Consider the following 22123-nt stretch of genomic DNA (forward strand, 5'->3'; position numbering starts at 1 on the left):
CGGGCTCAGGCCCCGCCCCGTGCTCATTAAATATGGCAGCGCGGCGGCGGCCCCTACTGCGGTTGCGCACGCGGAGCTCCTCCCACCGCCTTTCCCGAAGCGGCTGCTGGGCGGCGCGGCCACCTCCCCCCCCGCGGCGGCGCTCCCTCCCGGGTAGGCCGGGAGCCGGCGGCGCGCGCACGCGCAGCAGCGGGCCTGGGCGAGCTGAGGTTTACGAGGCTCCTGTCACATGAGCTGGGCGCCCGCTCCGCTCCCCTCCTCCCGGCCGCGCTGTGAATGAAGCTCTCCCGGCTACGTGGGGCGCTCGCGCAACTTGCTGTCCCGGACGCCGAAGCCGACTTGAGCGCTCGAGCCGCCCGGGCCGCGGCGCTCCTGACCTCGGACACAGGTAACGACCAAAGGGCTGTCTCGTTCCCAACAGGTCCTTCGCGGGCCCCCGCGCCCCGCTTCTCGCCGGACCCCCCCTCCCGCTGAGTGCAGCGACACAGGGACGGCCACCTCAGCTGGCTCGGCTCCCTGGGCACAGGGACCCCCCCCCAACACATCCCGGCCTGGCACTCGGAGGAGCTAGACCTGCTGGTTGTAGCCGGCTGGGGCGGCATCTTCGGAGAAGCCAGCCGCAGGCTCCGGGCTGGCCCCGCCGAGTCGGCCGGCGGACGGACGGCTCCCAGCCCGCCCTGCTTTTGAATGGGGGAGGTCCCTTGTCCACGGCCCCTTTCAGGAATGGGAACGGGACGGCTCCGGCCGCGAACGCTCCGCTGAAGCCCGCGTCGTCCCTCTAGCCGCGATCGATCGATCCCCGACTTGCAGGTTCGTGTCGGTCTCAGCGACAAGGGAGCACAAACCTCTTCGGAGGAAATTGTGCCTTTTCCTTTCTGCCACGAACGCTGGCTGGGAGCCGCGGGGCGAAGACAGACTTTCCAGGTTTGCGCTGGAACGTCTTCGCGGCGCTGGCAAGAAAGCCTGGACTTGAACTTTTTCTCGACGCGTTTTTTTACCTTTCGGAACTTTTCCCAGCAAATCAGGTTCCCGGAGCGCCCAGGCGAAGTTGGTACGAAGTTTGTGCGATAGCGTGACCGTAAGCTTAGCTCCAAGTAAATGAGGGAGAAAGCTCCAGGCGTTAAGGGCATAAAACGTTATGAAAGATTTGCTTGAAATCAACTTTATACGTGTATTATCCACGCCCCGATCTTAACTGCAGAGACGGTACATTTCGCTTGGTCTGTCGCGCGGAGGCGCGGATCCGTAGTGCTGCATAACCGCGGGCGGAGTGAGAGGGGGAAAAGCAATCCAAAGTAAACCGTTCTGGCTTCCAGATTCAGCCAGGCCGGATGAATTTCATGGGATTTTTGTTAGTGCCTAGTTTTCTTTGACTTCTTTGAACCTCTCCTTTTGCAAAAATGTTGTATTTTCTGTATTGGTGTTTCGGAGCTTAGTGTACAGATGATCTGTATTGCCCTTTTAAACAGATGCCAATCGTTACAGCAAGACAGAATGTTGACTGCTAACTTTAGTGTGCGTGCCTTTGCGATTTCACTTCAGGGGTGGAGATGTGGATTGTAGAAAATGTATGGCGAATGCAGTCTACTTTGCTGTTCTTTTTGCTGTTCCTAGGTTAAAATGCATGAGGACTTTTCTTTTAGACCAAGAAGATTGGCTTGTATGCTAAATAAAGAAGCTTAATTTATTAACCAAGACCTTGTTTAAATGAAGGGTTATGTGTTTATATACATATATATTAAAATCCTGAATCAAATTGCCTTTCATACTTCCTGCCCCCGTTTCTAGCTCCTTGCAAATGGATTGTCCTAAGACTGAATTTGATGTTGTGAAAAGTGGGAGAGAAATTATTGGTATTACCCAAATTAGTGTTCCGTTTGTACATTTTCCTCATTCTTTTGTACTCCCCCTATAAAATCAATATATATTCCCATAGGACATTGGCAAAGTGTTGTAAAGGAAAATGAAGAGTAGAGGATAAGCTAGGACCCAGAGATTGTGGCTTTACACCTTTAAATGTATTTCTTTTCTCATGCCATGAAAACTTCTTTGAAACTTGAAGTCCTCATGGATTTGCTTTCCTTTTTACCATTTTTTTAATATAAAGTTGGGGGTTTGGGGTTTGGGTTGGGCCCTGGCTATTATGCTCTTCATTCTCCCCAGGATGGAACTTTGAGATAAGAAAGACACTTCATGATTATCTCATCCAGGCACCCATCTGTCCAAAAGATTCCAAAAGGATTTATTGAAGACCCAGTGATTCATGCAGAATCAATGGCAATATTAACCAACTCTTGTCCCATTCTCTCTTTCCTCAGCAGTATCTTGCTACTTTAATACTGCCTGTGTCTCCCTGTCTTTGGAAGAGATGTGGAAAAGCTGAACATTTCACCAGTACGAAACGGTTTTTTCACTTAAGTAATCATTTTTTGGGTTTACATTTTCAGGATTGGGCCTCAAGGATCTTCCAGAGAGCTAAACTGCATAGCTACAGCTCCAATCTACATCACGTCCAAGCTTTTGAACACAATTGGGGGGCCCTGGAAAACTCTGAGCCCCTGACCCCTAACTCCAGAGAGATAGGATCAAGATGGCCATGTGGCAGGGTAAGAAATTAGCACTTATTTCTCTAACTGGTTTTTCCTCCTGCTCTATCCTCTGTTCCTGCCCAACCCCCAAGCCAGTGGCAGGCAGCCAGCTGTTGTTGAATTTAACCCTTTTTCTTCACCAGGACAGAACAAAATAGCTTAAAAGAAGTTGCTGCTAGCTGAAAGTTCTAATTATTTTCAAGTGGGGGTGGAGGGATGGGTGGGAGAAGGTACCAGGAGAATGTAGCACCAGAAGTCCCTTCATTGGAACATGTGCTTGTGGGGGTTATGTGTGAAGCGACAGATTTTTTCATATTTGTTTTTGCCATTGTTTCCTTCAGATTTCTGTGATCAGATTCTCAAATGTGGGGAAAACATCCAGACATTTCCTTGCCTCCTCTTGTCAGTTAAAGGCTTATTTGTACTTAAATGCAGTTAAATATCAGTGTTTTTTATCAAATATTTATCAAATATTTCTATTTGGTAACAGAAAGAAAAGGCCTTTTTTTTGTTTTTTGGTCACACCCTCCGATGCACAGGGGTTACTCCTGGCTCTGCATTCGGGAATTCCTCCTGGCGGTGCTCAGGGGACCATATGGGATGCTGGGAATTAATCCCAGCTCAGCCGCGTGCAAGGCAAACCGCCCTACCTGCTGTGCTATTGCTTCAGCCCCGAAAAGGCTTTTTTATTTTAAATTTTTTATTTTTTAATTTTTTTTGCTTTTGGGTCACACCTGGCTATGCTCAGGGGTTACTCCTGGCTCTGCACTAAGGAATTACTCTGGGCGGTACTCAGGGGACCATATGGGATCCTGGGAATCGAACACGGGTTGGCCACGTGCAAGGCAAATGCCCTACCCGCTGTACTATAGTTCCAGCCCCAATTCCTGAGTGTAGAGCCAGGAGTGACCCCTGAGCATCGCTGGGTGTGACCCAAAAAGCAAAAAAAAAAAAAAACAAAAAAAAAAAACTATAGCTCCAGCCCCAGCATATCATTTTTTTATGAATTTGAGAATTATGCCTGTCGGAAATATATCAGAAGCCCTAGTACTGTGTGTGATATTTATGTCTATCAAAGTGGAGAGTGGTTTTAAGAATTTGGTTGAAAACAGTAGCCAAATTGGTCTGTGACCCACAAGAGATTAAAGACAACTTCGAGGGGATAGGGTATTTAAATGCAGATATTTAACTGAATTTGAGTTCCAAAAGAGCTCAAATATCTATATCCAACTGTAAGATTTGTTGGTGACCTAATGTGTATTTATTGTCAATTTAAGCATATTTTCGAAATATATTTGGCCTCTGTGTCCACTTGGACACACACAATGGGTACATGTTTATCAGGATGAGTTTGGGTGTTCTTGCTTAAATCCTGAAACATATTTTCACATGCAATGAACAGAATGCAGAGAATAAGACATTGAACCCCTGGAGGGTTCCTCGTTTTATGAGCTAGACAAACATAAATAACGGTCTCAGATTGAATAAGTGTTACACAGGGAGTCATGCAAAATGCAACGGAAACCCAAAGAAAGCACCATGAACTCTTGAGTTTTGAGCTGGTCGAAGGAAAAAAAGTAGTGAGTGGGAGCTTGCCAGAAGGACAAATAAGAGAATTGCATTCTAGGCAGACAGGGAAACACTGTTTGGGAACTATCAAGTTGCTGTTTGCCTCTTGGAAGATGCTTGGGGCATCGCCCCAGATGGAGCCAGGGTAGGTAGGCAGAGGTCAGATAATAAAAGAACATGTATCTTCTAGGACTTTACACTTTGACCTGAAGACACAGATCCTAAACAGGAACATAATCAGATTTTATTTCAGAAAGATTACTTTGGCAACAGTTTTCAGGTAGGGCTGCCCCGGAGGGAATGGGAGCCAAGCAGGAGCTGGATTAGAGGTTTCTGGTATAGAGGTTTGAGAAAGAGATGCTGAGGATTTGAGCCATAGCAGGACCAGCAAGGATCAGGAGACTGGGATGAGTTCTAGAAATATCCGTGATTTAATGTTGGAGGATGCAATCCTGGGTTAAAATCCACTTTGGGTAGCTGGAGCTGGTGGTGCCACTCCCTCCCCGAAGATGGAGAGCATGAGAGAACTTGGGAGAGCTTGGGGATGGTGGGCATTTTGTGAACCCATTGTGATTTATCTCATTTTGTTTGAGACATGTGGGCTGTGAGCTTGATGTAAAAAGTGAAGTTCAGTGAAAATGTGGTATTGGAGTCTGTGCTGGTGTTTTGTGCCTAATGATACACAAGGAGCTTTTGCTTTTTTCCCTCTTTAATGGACAGGCTGTCAGCTCTTAGTGATTTTTGGTGTATAATAATTATTTCAGGGGAGGGGATTGGGCTGTACCCAATGGGGATTAGGGATTACTCCTGGATCTGTCCTCCGGGATCAGCCTGACAGTGCTCAAGGGATCATATGGGGTGCTGGGGATTGAACCCAGGTTATCTATGGTCCAGGCTTTACCCACTGTACTCTCTATCTGGCCTAGTTTAAAAAATATATTCTAAAGGATAATGGAGGCTGAGGATGTGACTCACTGGTATGGCACTCGCTTCTTATATATGGGGTGCTAGGTTTGCCTCCCCTCACCCAAATAAATAAATCAAGTGAAAGGAACTAAAAAATAAAGGAGAGTGTATATACTAGGGGTAGGGAATATGTTTACATACATGGTATCAAAAGTATAATAATGAAGAAAATGTGAAAATAATTATGGAGTTTTAAGTTATTGCACCATTAATAAATTAATAAGAATAATAGGAACAATTGTCATAGACTCATTATGCTTAATACATAAAGACTTACAGAGCAATCAGAAAAAATGTATGTATTTTACTTAGAAAAATGTGCAAAGGATGGGGATAGGAGAGTAGGAAAGCTGAAATTCAAATGCCCAATAAACATAAGAGCAGTTTCATCTCAGTAGTAGAGAATTAAAATAGTTTATCATTTTCTTTAATATAATTTGCAAGTATTGAAAAGGAATGATAAAACTGAATGTTGGAAAGGATGTGAGGAAGCAGAGAATCCTCATTTACTTCTGGTGGGAATGTCATCTGGCAGTGTTTAGTGAAAACTTTACAAAACATTTGCCTTTTTTCTTGGAGTTTATTCTGAGGCAATAATTAAGGATGTGCACAAAGATGCATCTAGAAGGATATTAATGTGAATATTTTCTTTGTGGGAAAAGCTGATAACACTTTCATTGTGATGCATTGGTAGTTCAGGGTACTACAAATATTAAAATGATAACATACAATCCTATATATTAACATGGAAATACGTTCTTGATGGGCTGGAGCAATAGCACAGCAGTAGGGCATTCGTCTTTCATGCGGCCGACCCACGTTCCATGTCCTCAGCCCCTCTCGGAGAGCCCAGCAAGCTACCGAGAGTATCGGGCCCGCATGCCAGAGCCTGGAAAGCTACCCGTGGCGTATTGGATATGCCAAAAACAGTAACAATAAGGCTCACAATGAGAGACGTTACTGGTGCCCGCTCGAACAAATCGATGAGCAACGGGATGACAGTGACGTTCTTGATTGTATGCTAAATGGGGAAGAGGAGATGGGCCAGCCCAGAGTAAGGTACTTGCTTTGCATGCAGCTGACATGGGTTCTATCCCCTGCATGGCCCCCTGACCACTGCACCTGGAAAACAAAGTCTGGGCTTTGGGAGATATTTCAATAGCATGTGCCCACCCAGTGTTTGATCTCTAGCACCACGTGGTCTTACACAGATCGCTGGGTGTAGCTCTGAAGGCCCCTCAGGATCACCAGGTGTGGTTCCAGAATCTCTGTATCACCACTGGGGTGACCCTGGGTTTTTCCAGGAGCTGCAGGACCTGAGCAGTGCCGTATTTTTTGTCCCATGTACTGAACCCGGTTGACCGGGAGTAGCCCCCTGATCTACTGAGCAACACTTGGGAGACTATACCACCTCCCCCGCCCCCTTCCCCCATGAGTCTGGGTTCTTGGCATGGAGCCAAAGTGAAATCCTAGCTCTACTTCTTATCAGTTGTGTGAAGTTTGGAAATTCGATACTTTGGTGTTCTTCAGCTTCCACATCAATAAAGGAGGGATAGGAATAGCAGTGAAACTAATAGTTCACAACTTGCATGTTTGGGGCTCTCTTAAACTTCCCCAAGCGCAGACCTCTACCAGTTAAATCTGAATCTCAGTACCTTTAAATCTACTCTTGTGGCCTAGATACAATGTTCAGAATTTTTGAGAGCCCCAGGTGACTCCAACATGCAGACAGTTTGGGAACTATTGAGCTAGTGCAGATGGTGGCGTGGGAAGAGTAAATGAGAAAATTAGTGTCTGGCACATGGTAAGTAGTTACTATGTGACAATTATTAGTAGTTACTGTTATTTGTATTATGAATCAGGTGGTGCCATTTCCATATGTGTGCTTGTGTCTATATAGAGAACATAAGTAAAAGTCTGAGTAGATATAAGCAAAAGTATTTAAGTAATAGTTGACTACTTTTGCTTATTTTTGTATCTTCCAATTTTTCTGTAAACAACATGAAGCCCTTTCAATTTAATGAAGTGTAATTTCCAAGGGAAATATCAGATATAGGCTCACAGCTTCATATATGAAGGTATTTGCAGTAATAGTGAACAGCTAAAGGTGCTTTTCATAAGAGGGGGATGTACGTAATATTGACAGGTCCACACAGTAGGATATCTGGCCATTAAAAATCCAAATTAGGTTTGGAGAGATAGTGGAGTGAATGCAGCTGATAGTGCATACAGCTGATCTCCATTTGATCCACAGCACCACATATGGTCCCCTGACCACTGCCAGGAGTGATTCCTGAGCACAGACCCACACATAGTTCCCTGACTGAGCATTTCTGGGTTTGGCTTCAAAACAGCGCAAAGGAAAATTCAAACTAATTCTGAGGAAAAGTTTTGTGGTATAAGGGAAGAAAATGGAATGATCCCATATCTGTTGTCTTTATTTGTGTGGGTTTGTGCATATACACCTCTCACTGTGACAGTAAATCCAGAATGGAAGCGATTACACAGGTAGTTAAAGTGGTTCTCTGCAGTTAAACACTTGAGTTTCAAATTTTATATAATGAATAGGCCTTTTTAAAAACAAAGAATTTTGAGGTAATATTGTTTTGAGCATTGCAGTTGACCCTTGACCAATGAGGAGGTGGGGTTGAGGAGACTTGGTGTATTGAACACCCCTGCAGTGAAAAAATCCAGTAGTTACTGTCCTGTGGTGTCTATGGGGGATTGGTTTTCAGAACACGCCTCATTCAGACACCAAAACTGAGAGATGAGCAGGTCCCTTTAAATCAGTGGGTCCTCTGAATCTGTAGGTTCCATGTCCCTGGCTCAACCAACAGGCATTCTCGGTTGATTGGATCTATGAATACAAATAGAAATGGAGCGCCAATAAAAGGGTCTGCATCTGTCAAACTCATATTGGGCAACCATTTATAAATCCAGGTGTACAATATTATATTTCCACATCTGAATGAGCATCGGTTTTATAATCAGAAAACTGGTTATTTGAAAATGAGATAGGAAATTACTGACTCCAAGATGAAGAGCATTAATTGGGTTTCTGGACAACTATTTCATTCCACTGTGCAAGAAAAAAAATAAAAAAGAACTCATGAGGGTTGTGTTACAAGTCTCTCCTTTTTGCTAATAATAATTTGTCAGATACTGTTGTAATTATAGGCTCTCACTCCTGCTAACTCAAAAAACTCACTTGGAAGTAAGGGTTAGAGTAGGGAGATTGTCTAATAAAATAGGGAAATTGCATTGAAACTACTGTGGGGGTTACATAAGAAGGCAAGGTGGCAAAATAAGTCAGGGTAAGTGTAAAAATTGGTCAGAGGAAAGTTCTAATAAGGTAGAGTTGCAATGAGAAACTGTTCCATTGGTATCAGATGTGAAGGAAGTATGTTTCAACCTTGCAGATTGATTTTAGCACATCATAGCATATTTGTAAAAACTCTGGTGATTTTCCTAAGACATGGGTTTCAAGGGGGTAACATCACAACTAGGGGTATCTAGAAACAATCCTCAGAAAATTTTTCTCATAGGATTTAGGTATTCCTTTCCAAGCATATGGTGGAGAATGGGCTTTGGAATTGTCTGCACCTGGATCTGAATCCAGATCTGCCAGCTGGTGATCAAAATACCTAATTGAGTGGCTTTCAACCTTCTCTGCCTGCATTCTGGTACTTTATACCATGGAAGTTGAAGAGTGGTGAAGTTTAAAAGTATCCATTAGCTCCCCTGAGGTAGGCAGATTTCCTGGGACTTCCTGGCTCTATCTTTGCTAGCAGTGGATAAGTTATTTCATCTCTCTGTGCTTTACTATTTTCATTTCTAATCATACTAATGATTTCATTTGTAATTGTACTAATGAAAATAATGTAATAATACCACAGTAATCAAACTTTTCAGTGTAATTATTGGGGGTGAGATTAATTAATTTACTGAAATGTATTAATATACACTGATATGCACTTTGTTCTATTTGTTTTTGTGCCATGTCCAATGGGGTTCAGGGCTTACTTCTGGCTCTGGGCTCAGGAATCACTCCCGGTGGGCTTGGGGGACCTTATGGTGTCCCGTGGATTGAATCTGGTTGGCCCTTTGCAAGGAAAGCACCTTACCTGTTATACTATCTCAGACTTTGAACATTGCCTGGAAGTCATTAAATGCTCACCAATGTTGACCTTTACTATTATAATATGCAAACGAATATAATAATGTTTACCTGACATGATAGTGAGAATAACTTAATTACTCCAGCCTGTTGTTGCTGCTGTGATTGTATTATACTTTTGGCACACACACATACGCACATGTACTCACACACACGAATCAATATTATCTTGCAGGGATTATTTTTTATTGTTCTTTTTCCTGATTTTGGGCCACATCCAGAGGTGCTCAGGAGCTACTTCCAGTTCTGTGCTTGTGGTTCATTCCCTGTGGAGCTCAGGGGACCGTGTGGTGCTGAGGATTGAGCCTGGGCTTTTACATGTAACATATGCACTAAGCCCTTTGAGACATCTCTGTTAATAAAATATTTTTTTAAAAAATTCCCTCTTTTGGTGTAGTGGTAGCAGATGGCGGGGTACACTTGTGGGGTTTGCACACTTTGGATTATAGATATCATACTCTTTGTTCCGACATTGGGGATCCCAAGTGGCAGTGCTGTCACATGTGGGGAGGTGCTGGGCAATCAAACTTGGGGCCCTGTGCTAGTAAGGCAGGGGCATTGCCATATAGCTATCCCCAGGATGACTTAGAAGGAATTTTAAACTTAAAGGGGCTCTCTTTCCAATGTCTCATCTTGCAAAAAAGAAACTGAAGCCCAGTTTCTTGTTCATATGCTACAACATGGTATATAGAGTTCGGGACTAAGCTCCTGATAGTGCTGCCTAGCTGCTTCCCTCCATTTTGTCTTCTCTTTAGCCCTGTAAATTATATTATTCTGCCTTTCTCTGGTTTAGTTAGTTTAGACGTCTCTGCCAAATGTTTTTATTTCCTTACTGTGTTTTATTGCTACTAAAAAGGTTTAGTTGGTGTTTTTTTTACTAAAGAACAGGTTTTTCATTGAGATCCCTAGGATAAATAGTTTTTTCCCCCTTCTTTCATTATGTTAGAATTTTAAGGAATAAATAACAAGTTCTTAAGCTTTAACTAGAATTTGCATTCAGAGCTTCCTATTTCATATAATGCTGTGCTTTGTGTGTGTCAGGGTGGGAGAAGGAAGGATTGAAAATTTTACTCTGGGTGACAACAAATGCCAGATACTCAGTCTTCTTGTCTTCAAGTGATGTACCAGGTATTTATGCACATGTGGTTAGACCAAACACTCCTACTAGGATGCGGTAACCCCCTTATTAATAGCATTTTTTATGCTTTTCAAGAGAATAGCACTCAGGTGGTCGGCAGCATTTTTTTTTTGGTATCTGTATAGGATTTCTCTCCTGACTACGTCCATGATGAGCAACACCAAAATTGCGACCTCGGGAAGATAGAAATAAATCCAGGGCAGGAGCCATCCAGTGGAAATGAAATAGTTCTTACTGGGCGTGTAAGATACTCAGAACACTGAATTTTTTTCTGTTTCTTTTTTGCCCTCCTCTGACACTACAACATAAGCACAAGTAGTTATACCATTTAGATTGTCTGTTCAAAATACGTTGAGATGTATACAGCCATCTAACCTGATCTGTGTTAATTCTTCTGGTCCTTCCACTTCTCTCTCTTGGCATAGCCTTACCTTTGTGACTGCCTGTGACACAATACCGAATATTCTCAGGTTATTTAACTTAGGAGTGGTGAGAGGCAAGTGGGCAGAGGAATCCTGTCCCCCAAATTCCCAACTCTGTCAAGATCTTATTTTCCTACAACAATCATGGAGCCTCGTCCTCATTAATTCTCTTTATTGAATAATTGTACCACTGTCTATCCAGATAGTAAAGCCAAACCTCTCAGAGACACACCATAGTTTTGCCATGTGCAGTTTGTTCCTATGGCACTTTGGCAGGTTGTATTCTTGAAAAACCCTATTTTTGCCTTACAGCCATCAATTCTAGAGTTGTCTCCTGCATTTAGTCTAATGGTCTTCAACCACAAGTCCACAGACTGTGCTGGCCTGCAGGTTCAGAAGGGTTGAAAACCACTGGTCTACCACCTTTGCTATAACTGCTGGTCCCAAGACCAGTATGCAGAACAGGTGCTGGTCCACAGGTGTAAAAAGCTTAAAGAACAGTGATACAGTCTTTCTTAGAATCCATGGAATTCTCTGGTAAAATTAGCCTTTTCCTTCTTTGTATATTTCTGCATTACAGTGTATATACTTCTCCATAGCATTGTCAGTTGTTGGTGTTTATTCAGAACCTTCAATATTGTGCCTGTTATGTGTGAATACAATGTAGTTGCTGGGGTTATAGTGGTGAGTACAAAAAATGTGATTCTTGCCTTCCTAAGTCTTGCAGTAGAGTTGGGGTAGTTTTGGTGCAAATGCAGAAATATGCATGCTTTGTTAGGAAGTGTTGTGAGTTTTGAAGTAAAGCGCTGTGAAAATGAATAGTAGATGGAACCTGATATAGGTTCCATGTCAGGGGAGGGGGTCTGGGAGGAAGTGTCAAGTTCAATTCAGACTGAAAAGTAGGGGCATTCTAGGGGAAGAGTTGGAGAAAGTATCCAAGACAGAGCAAATGAAGCATAGATCACTGAGATTAAAAGAATCTGGCTCTTCCCTCAACATGGTCCTGTGTGGCTAGATCGGTGTGAATGAGGTACACATGAGCATAGAATAAAATTGGGAGGGTGAGCAGGATGATAGACAAATGGGGTGTTGCAGACCATGTTAACAAGTATCTAAGTATAATTGGAAGGAATTGTAACTAGATTGGTTCAGGCAGGATGACAGTTACTGAGACTGGAATGTTTTATGGACTCTTCTCAGACCAACTGCCTAGCAGAGAGTGCCCAGCATATACTGTATACTCCTTGAATCTTTAATGGGTAATTATTGCTCTGCCTCCCACTAGAATTGCCATGAAGAATAAATGAGAAAAAGTGTACTAAGGTACTTTACAAAATATTAAGTATTAAACAGTGTTATTATAGATGTGGGGTACCAAAGTGATGCTTACAGATGCTCGCTATCTCTGGAAACACAAGCAAATTTGTTTTTCTGCTAAATTGGCAAAATCTCTCCATCATATCCTGTAGCATGAATATGCTGATGAGTATACTGAGTTCTTATATATGCAAAGTGTGTGTTCTTTACCAGTGTCTTTACTGGTGAGTGGAAGCCACCTTATAGCAGATGATTCTATAGCACTTCTGATGTAAGAGGTAATTGTGGGTGATGTTGATAGGAGCAGTTAGAGGTTTCAATGCTGAATTCACTCAGAACTCTAAATTTATATAGACTGAACATAATGGCTACTCAATACCTCTATTGCAAACTACAACATCCAACAGGAGAGAGAACAAAAGGGAATGCCCTGCCACAGAGGCAGGATGGGGTGGTGGGATTGGGATGGGGGTGGTGGGAGGGATACTGGGATCATTGGTGGAGGAGAATGGGCACTGGTGGAGGGATGTAAACTAAATACAAACATGAAAATCCATAAGTTTGTAACTGTACCCCATGGTGATTCACTAATAAAAATTTTTAAAAAAGAATAAGAAAAAAATTTTAAAAACCCTCTAAATTTATTATTGAAGAGCCAGACTAATTCTGAGAAATGACACTCTCTGTATTTGCATTTGGGTGGGTGCAAGGCTAATCAATCACTTTAAGGTATGACTACTACCAACTCTCTACTTGGTTTTTTTAGACTGTTAGATAAAAGGTATATGGAACAAGCAGTACAGTTTTTTTTTGTTGTTGTTGTTATTTTGCTGTTAAATATCCAGTTCCCTACTTAGAATTACTGGAGCTTCAAACTAATACGACTGATTTCAAAGCTCAATTTTGTGTAGTGTTTATGGGAGTATACATTGGCAGAGCCCATTTGGAGTGCAGCTGGCAATTCTTAACAAAATGTAAGATAAGATGTGGGACAGAGATAATCCCACATGGGGTAAGGCCTTGCACGTGGTTGACGCCAGATTGAACTTCAGTCACCACATATAGCCCTCTATCACTGCTTGGATTGATATCTGAGCACTGGTCCAGGAATAAACCCCGAGCACTGCCGGATGTGGTTGAAAACAAAACAAAAAGTAAAATGTCTTACCACTGGTGGAGGAAAATGGACAGTGGTGAAGAAATTGGTGTTGAACTGTTGTATGCCTGAAACTTAACAATGAATAATGTTGTGACTCTTTAATTCGTAGTGATTAAACTTAAAAATCATTAAAAATAGATGTGTAAGATTCACTAGAACAAAAGATTCTCTTTTGTTTTATTGAATCTAAACTACTTCAACTGTGGGAAAGTCAAATTGGGAGTTACAATTGGCTATGCTCAGAGCTTATACTTGACTCTGTGCTCCTGGCGGGGCTTGGGTGACCATGTGGGGTGCTGAAGATGGTCATGTGCAAGGCAAGCACCCTACCCACCTGTAGTCTTTCTAGCCCCGTTGCCACTTTTTTCACTAATGATGATCATGATACCCATCATGAGAAGACTGGTTAAATTAATAAGACTATCTCCATGTAATGTAATGACTTGCACTGAAGAAAGAGTAGGTAGGTCTGTATATGACAAGAATGATATCCAAGATTGAATTCCCCCCTTGTCAACATGAATGTGATCTCTTTGTTGCTATGAGTTTTATTTTGTTTTCATATTCCACCATGTTACATTTTTCAGTGGGGGGAAATGTTTAGAATGTATTGTATGATACAATTTGAACAAAAAGAAGAAATAGGGAGCTGTTCTAAGATAGGTAGTTGAGAGTTTGTGCATAGATACACTTACACATGTGTACACGTTTTGGAATGATGCATAAGAAATAGTTGTCTGTTGTTACTTTGGATAGTAGGGATAGGAAAACTAGGGAGTTTTAATTTTCACTTGATGTCTCTTTTTTGTTGATGAAGCACTGTGATTACAATACTGTTAATGGTAGGCTTTCATATAGACCCAGTGCCACACCCTCCACTAGAGTGTCTGCTTCCTTCCACCATTATCTCGAAGTCTTCCTTCCACCCACCATGTCTCCCTACTGTGTAAAGCTCAGTTCTGTACTGACACCTTTCTATACTTGTTGACATATTTGCAACAACTATAATACCTCCCAGCATTAAAGTTTCAATGATTTCTGCACCACATTCTTTTCTTGACGCTACTCAGTAATACTAAGAAATAGAAGATATAATTGTAGTTAAGACAAGAGGTCATGTGTGAACCACAGGAGAGAGAGTCTGGAAAAACAGGGACCCCTGAACGCTTCCAGGGAAACTTCATGGCCAAGGGTTTTTGGAACAGAACTTAAATTTTCACTCAAGAAGTGTTTCTTAAAATTTTTATTGAATCACCATGAGATAGTTATAATCTTTCATGTTTGGGTTACAATCACACAATGGTCAAACACCCAGCCCTCCACCAGTGCACATTCCCCACCACCAATATCCCCTGTATACTCCCCTTTCCCACCCTCCCCCTGCCTCCATGGCAGACAATATTCCCCATACTCTCTCTCTACTTTTGGGCATTATGGCTTGAAACACAGACACTGAGAGGTGATTATGTTTGGTTCTTTATCTACTTTTGGCACACATCTCCCATCCCAACTGGTTCCTCCAGCCATCATTTTCTTAGTGATCCCTTCTCTATTCCATCTGCCTTCTCCCCTCTGCTCATGAATCAGGCTTCCAGCTATGGGGCAATCCTCCGGGCCTTGTATGCTCAAGATGTTTTACGTAGCCACATTGTATAAAGATCCTTACGTGTCTGGAACTCAATCGTAAATAACAGTGATTCAATAAAATAGAAATGTTTTTTAAAAATAAAGAATTTTTTTACACTGTCCTGGATATATAGGTATATAAAGCTGGTATGCAGATCAAACATTTACTGGTAATAAATCAGGGAGAAACTTACTTTATAACAACTTTTTAAGATATTTTGACGGACTCATTCAATTATACTTCCCCATATGATGTAACCAAGCTAGATTCTGAGGGAGCTGTGGCTCTGTTAAACTATAATTCAAAGGAATAAGTAAGATTAAGTTAGGGGAAACTTGAGATTTTTATTCAATGCTTTTGTTGTTGTTCTGGGGTCATGCTTAACAGTGGTCAGGGGTTACTTCCAGATCACTGTTCAGGAGTTGCACCCAGTGGTACTTGGGACCACATGATATCAGGAATTGAACCCAGGCCTCCTATATGCAAAGTAAATGCTTTAATCCATTGACCTCTATATCTGGGCACATTTTTCGTTTGGGGGATGTGCCCAGTGGTGTTAATGGCTTACTCTTGCCTCTGCATTCAGGGATCACTACTGGGGGAGCAGGCACCCGAGGACCATATGGGGTGCCAGGAATTAAACCTAGGTCAGCCATGTGAAGACAAGTACTCTACCTGTTGTATTATTCCTCTTGCCCAATATGGATATGATTTTAAAGCAATTTTTCGTAAGATGGCGAAGCTAGAGATGTAGTGCAGAGCCTCATGTAAGGCAGGCATGAAATCAACGTCTGGGCTACATCACCTCACCAGCCTTTTAGTTGGATGTTTGAAATCTCATTTGTTTATTTCTATTGTTTCTTTTCTTGTTGAGCTGGGGATCAAACCAAGAGCTTCAAACATGCAGGGCAAGTGCTTCACTTGGCCCTCATCACCACCCTTAATGAAGCCATTTTAAATATTCATTAATTTTAATCTGTGGGTATTTTAATAACTGACTAGGATAGCCATTGTATTCTAGGCCACAATAAAAAATTTAACTGGCCCAGTGTGTGGATAAATAGTTGTTCTGTTTTGTTTTTGAACCACACCTGGCAGTGCTCAAGGCTTACTCTTGGCTTTGTGCTCAGGAGTCACTCCTGCCAGTGCCTAGTGGGTGGAGGGTTTACCCACTTATACTTTCTCTCTGACCCTGGATAGTTGTTTAACTTGCTCAGATATTACAAGTGAATGCTAGGCTACAATTTCTTTTTTGGAGGGGGCTCTCAAGTGGTGTTCAAGGGACCTGTGGGGCTATTCCCAGTGATACCTAGACAATCAGACTAGTTCAGTGCTAGGGCCTGAGGACAAAGTGCTTGCTGGGCCCTGTGGTGTTGGGGGTTTCCATGGCTGGAGTTGGAGGTGCTTATAGATCTCCTGCTAATGCTCAGGAAGTCACATGCATGATGTTGTGATACCTGGAACTGAACTTGAACTGATTCAGGCACAAGCAAGGCATCCTTTACACTCTCTTGTGAACACTCCCCATTATGCTTTCATCAGTCTGAGGCTCCAGTTCCTTGATCCTTTTGTTTAAGGACCTGAGGAAGAGTAAAGGAATAAATCTGTTGTTTGAGGTGTAGAAGATATGCATTGAATGATATTTATAGGCTCATAGTAGCCCACTCCCCACACAGTAAAGCAAGATATTTGCCTGAGATAAAAGAAGTTAAAATAACATCCCTCTGTTTGTTTGGAATAATGAACAGTATCTTCACCCAGTTTTGTACATTTGGACAAACGAGTCACTAGCATTAACTGACCCTTGTTCTTGAATAGATGGAATCTTAGCCAGGAGAAAGATAGTAGAAAACTTAACAATAGACTAAGGAGCCAGCTTTACTGGTAGGATGTATAATTGTATAGGTAAGTTATATAATTGTGCAAGTGGCACAGACTGGAATGATGGCAACAACTGTGAGAAGGGACAAAGGCTAAAAAAACATTTCAGGCTGCAGATATGCATAGAAAGTTTGGAATCAGCAGAGTAACTTTCAAGATATTTCGTTTCTGTTTGTGGAAACAGAAGAGCATGAGTAGCTGCCTGGAGTGTGGTTTGAGGTTTTAACATGGATCTGGAAGTTATGTGTAGGGAATCAGACTGGAAGGTTCTCATCTTTGCTGCTAGTAATCAGAGAAGCTTTTTGAAATGGTCTCTACTTAGATTAGGCATCTAAGAACAAGGAGTTGGAGCATGAAACCAGGCATCCTAGAGTGACAGAGAAGACTGAACTGACACTCCTCGGTACCATATACGGGACAGAGAAGTCACAGGTAGACATCATCTACAAAGCTAATCTCTGAGGAAGTTCAAATATCTGTTCAAGTAAGCGCATACCATGCTAGTTTTAGAACCATGTTATAAATGAGATAATATCATAGAAATTAGGCAACAGTGAGAAGATGGAATCTCAAGTAGACTGTGGAGTATGGGGTTCATTCCCCTATATTTGATGATGTGGGAGGTAAGTTGGAGGGAGCAAACTACGAGATGCGTTTGAGAGAATGCCAGTGATAGTTGGAAATGATCACTCTGGACCAGAACTGAGTGCTGAACATAGGTAAAGGGATATACATGAGAACCTTTCAGTAGCTGTATTGCAAACCATATGCCCAAAAGGAAATAGTGCATGTGAGAGAGAAGAGAAGTCTGCCACAGAGGTGGGCTAGGGGCAAGTGGTGGGAGGGAACCTGGGACATTGGTGGTGGGAAATGTGCACATAGTGAAGGGATGGGTGTGGGAACATTGTATGACCGAAACCCAGTCATGAACAACTTTGTAATAGTGTATCTCACAGTGATTTAGTTTTTTTTTTTGGGTGACACCTGGCAATGCTCAGGGGTTCCTCCTGCCTCTGCACTCAGGAATCAATCCTGGTGGTGCTCAGTAGACCATATGGGATGCTGAGGATCAAACCCGGTTGACCATATGCAAGGCAAATGCCCTGCCTGTTGTATTACCACTCAGGCCCCATAGTGATTCAATTTTTTTAAAAAAAAATATTGTATTGGGTCAAGCTTGTTACAGGGAGTAGTATTGTCTCATCAACTCCGTATAGCAAACCTTTATTTCCAAATTATTTCCTGTCCAAATAGGGATCGTTGAAAACTGTTATGGCTAGAATGGTACTGATATTGCGGAGATGAGTTAGGAAATTGCTAGAAGTGATTCAATGAGGACAGTATAATGGCCTGGATACATTATCTTGCCTTTGGAGTAATTTAGAGGATGGAATAAATTTGAGAGACATCAAAAAGACATGAGAAAACTTGATTACTTACTGGTCAATTTTGGAGGGATTAAGGGGTGGCTCCTCAGAAGGATTTTTAGTTATTTTTGTGGAAATACCATGTTCACACAAAGTCACAATACCCACTGTAATCTAGAAAGGTACTGTAAGCTTTCATTAACAGTTCAAACTAAAACAATATCTGCCTCCCAGTACAGTGCACTCATTGAATAATAATCATGAACAAATTCTTTAGCCCTTCTTTTCCCACATTAATTATCTGTAAATTAAGTTGTCTCTGAAAAGCCCCTGAAGTAAGAGATTGCCTGACTGTCTTGTTATCTCCATTTTCTAAAGTTCACTGCTTATGCTCGGTAATGAGAAATTGAATCCCAGTGTTGAATATACCCAATTTTATGTCACATTGGCAAAACAGTAACCCTAGTATTAATAATGATATCTTGTCTTCTTCTTCAGACCTCTTGCTTCTGTCAGTGTATTTATCTAATTGCCAGGTGACTTTTAATGCCTGTCTTAGGGCATTTTCCGGCTGTTGTCATCACCTGTTATTTAAATTATTTATTATGGTTGAACTTTTTGATATGTTATGTTCATCTTAACACCCAGGCTAGAATGGTAAATAGGGATAGAAACATAGTTGCCCCTCTAGATCTCCTAATGCCTTAAGTTGGCACCCAGGATACAATGATGTGATCAGTTCACACTGTATAATAAGACTGCTTCTTTTTTGTTTCGTTTTCTTTTTTGAGGGGGGAGCACACCTGGTAATCCTCAGGGCTTACTCAGGGATCAGTCGAGGTATCAAACCCAGGCCAGGTGCATTCAAGAAAATGTCCTACCCATTGTACTATCTCTCTGGTTTCCTGGGTTTGGTTTGGTTTTGATCTTGGTCACATCCAGTGGTGCTCTGGGCTTCTTCTGGACCATGTGCTACTGGAGACTGAATCCAGGCTTCCAAAATGCAAAGCCAGAGCAATCTTTCTGGCCCTTATTTCTTACTTTGTGCTTCATTTATGGTTTCTTATAGAAATGGATTTTGGTAGCTACTAAAACTGTGAGCCCAAATTAACCCAAGGCTTACTTCTTTCAAGTATGTGTCTATTTATCACTCATTCCTTTTATCATATTTTGGATGTTGAGTTTGTTCATTTGGGGGCTTGAGCCACATCTGATAGTACTTAGGGCTTATTTCTCGCTCTATGCTCAAAGGACCAGATAGGTGGGCTGGAGATAGAACCAGTTGATGTTCACTCCTGTGCTATTTCTCTGGCCCCTTAAAGTTTTTGTCAGTGCTTTTACTTAAATATCAGTGTAGTTAAATTTTGTATCTTATTCTTTTTGTTATTTTTGTTTGTTTTTGGGTCACACCTGGCAGTGCTCAGGGGTTACTATTGGCTCTGCATTTAGAAATTACTCCTGGTGGTGCTTGAGGAATCATATGGAATGTCAGGATGGAACCCAGGTTGGAAGCATCCAAAGAACCTCCCTAATGGCTGTACTATTGCTCCAGTCCCTCCTCTTGTTATTTTTTGTCATCATACATATTTCATACCATTAACCAAATAATTAATGAAATATTGCTTGATATATTCATTTTATATTTCTGCATAATAAATTACAGGCTAAGATGATGCCCATTTATTTCACATTTTCTGTGGGACATGAGTCTGTTACAACCGAGTTGGCACCTCTGCTGTCTCAGGCCACAATAAAAAGTGTTGGCTTGGATCACAGTCTCATCAAAGATCCAGGGTCTTCTTCCAAGTTTATGTGGTTTTGGACAGAATTTAGTTCTTTGTGTTTGTAGGACTTAGCTACTTAGATCCTTTGGACTTTGTGTTGTTGCTTACCACATGACTTTCCCACAGGCACTTCAAAGCACAACAGATTGTTTCTTTAAGACCAACAAGAAACACAATTTTTTGGGGGGTGGAAATGCTCAGAGATAGAGCCCAGGGCCTCACATATTCAGAGAAAGTGTTCTGCTACTGAGCCACATCCCCAGCCCAAGACAAGTTTAGAGATAAAGTCTCTCTCATACTAGCAAGATGGACCTCATATATATGATACTGATTCATCTTATATACACATATTAGCCTGATTCTATTCATATAAACTGTAATAATGGAGTGAATAACATCACCTTTCTATATTTTATTGATTCAAAGAATTTGGACACAGGTTCCACTCTTATTCAATGAAAGGAAATTATAAAAACATGTGAACACTAGGAGGCAGGCATTATGGAAGTCGGCGGTCACCTACAGTGGTGTTGTCTGTTTCTCTTTGTGAAGTATTTTTGCTTTGCCATTAATCCATTCATGGGCAGTCATTGGGTAAGTCTGCTCTGGCAGTGGAGACTTGTTATCCAACAAGTGTGTTTTACATCTTGCTAGCTCATTCATTTGCCTCAATTCATCTTGTGTGGAACCTTTTACTGAGTCAGAACTGGTGAAGAAGTGGAATAGTAGAGGTGGTGACTGTAGTTTAAAGGCCTCTAGAGATCCAAATACAGATGCATTTACCCCCGGATTTGTTGCTTAGAGAAAGGTTTAGCCTGTAATTGAGGCTTGCTCATTCACAATCAGATGATAAATGGAAACTGGGATGTCTGTATATTTTGATATGGGAAGGGGTCAAGAGTAGAGTTCTAGGGAAACCCTGTATTCTGTGGAGGGATTCCCCTGGCCTTCTAATCTAACAACCCAGGTGTAAAAGGAAACGGTTTCCTGGCTCAGAGGAAAAGTTGTGTCTTTTTTCCCTGCTTTTGCCTCTAGTCTCTTCTTTTCTGTTCTTTAAATGTCTTCCTTTCTACTCTACCCATTTACTACCCTACCCATAAACATGTCTGGTTTCTGTTGTTATTATGACCTCAAGCTATCTATGTAGTCAGACACTTAATCTTCCTGGGCCTCGATTTTCATTATTTGCCCAGGGGTGTGATGGAGGGGAAAGTTATGATTTTTTTTTGAAAAAAAGCTTTTTTCATATCTAAATTCTGCTCTGCCATTTTATTTCTAGTTTTCACCTTTTCCCCCCCTCTTTTTGGGCCATACCTGCCAATAGTCAGGGATTACTCCTGGCTCTACACTCAGGAATTAGTCCTGGACCATATGGAATGCTGGGGATTGATCCTGGGTGAGCTGTGTGCAAGGCAAGTGGCTCACCCATTATGCTATCTCTCTGCTCCCTCACTTTTAGCCCTTTTTTGTGGTAAAAGGAGCACACTCAGCGTGTCCAAGGGCTTACTCCTGCCTCTGCATTCAGGGACTCTTTCTGATGGAACTTAGGGGACATATTGGGGTGCAGGGTATCAAATTCAGCCAAATGCAAGGGAAAGCACCTTAACTTACTATACTGTCTCTCAGACCCCCCTCTCTCCTTTATGATTCTGTTCACTGTTCAGTTCCTTTTTGAAACTTCCCTTACTTGGCCACATAGTAGCTCTACTCTCCTAGTTCCCTTTTTGTCTGACTCTGTTGCTCTTCTTTTCCATGCCTTTGCTTCCTTTTTACTCTTAATTATCCCCATACTTGTGAGAGTCTAGTTCTTTGCCTTTTCTCTATACACACACACTCTGTCTCTCTGTTTCTAAGATTTTATCTTTATATCTTGGCTTTACCTTGTTTTTTTTCTGCTAAGGAAAGTGATATACAATTACATACTCGTCTTGAAAAAATGATATAGAAACATCTAGAGTAAAAACTGAAAGTGATTTATCAGTGTTAGTTATCTCAGTGGTAACTACCATGATCATATCATGTTGGTGCCTGTATTTCAGGTCTTTACTTTTAAGCCTGTAGAATCTGCTCTAAACTCTGTTTTTAACTATAGTTGCAGTCAGAATACCCTTACTCTAATGTTTGTTCT

At 41.9% G+C, this 22123-nt stretch overlaps 1 protein-coding gene across 1 annotated transcript in view; it reads left to right on the forward strand.

Annotated features, from left to right (window-relative positions):
- Window positions 1–226: 226 nt before the first annotated feature.
- CLCN5 (chloride voltage-gated channel 5) overlaps window positions 227–22123 on the forward strand; it is a 162019-nt gene continuing 140122 nt past the window's right edge. The window contains exons 1-2 of the mRNA XM_004606458.3: window positions 227–388; window positions 2448–2606. Coding sequence (XP_004606515.3) covers window positions 2591–2606 — 16 coding nt within the window. The 5' untranslated portion in view covers window positions 227–388; window positions 2448–2590. The remainder of the gene's footprint in view (window positions 389–2447; window positions 2607–22123) is intronic.

Source organism: Sorex araneus, chromosome X (genome assembly GCF_027595985.1).
Source record: "Sorex araneus isolate mSorAra2 chromosome X, mSorAra2.pri, whole genome shotgun sequence".
NCBI lineage: Eukaryota > Metazoa > Chordata > Mammalia > Eulipotyphla > Soricidae > Sorex > Sorex araneus.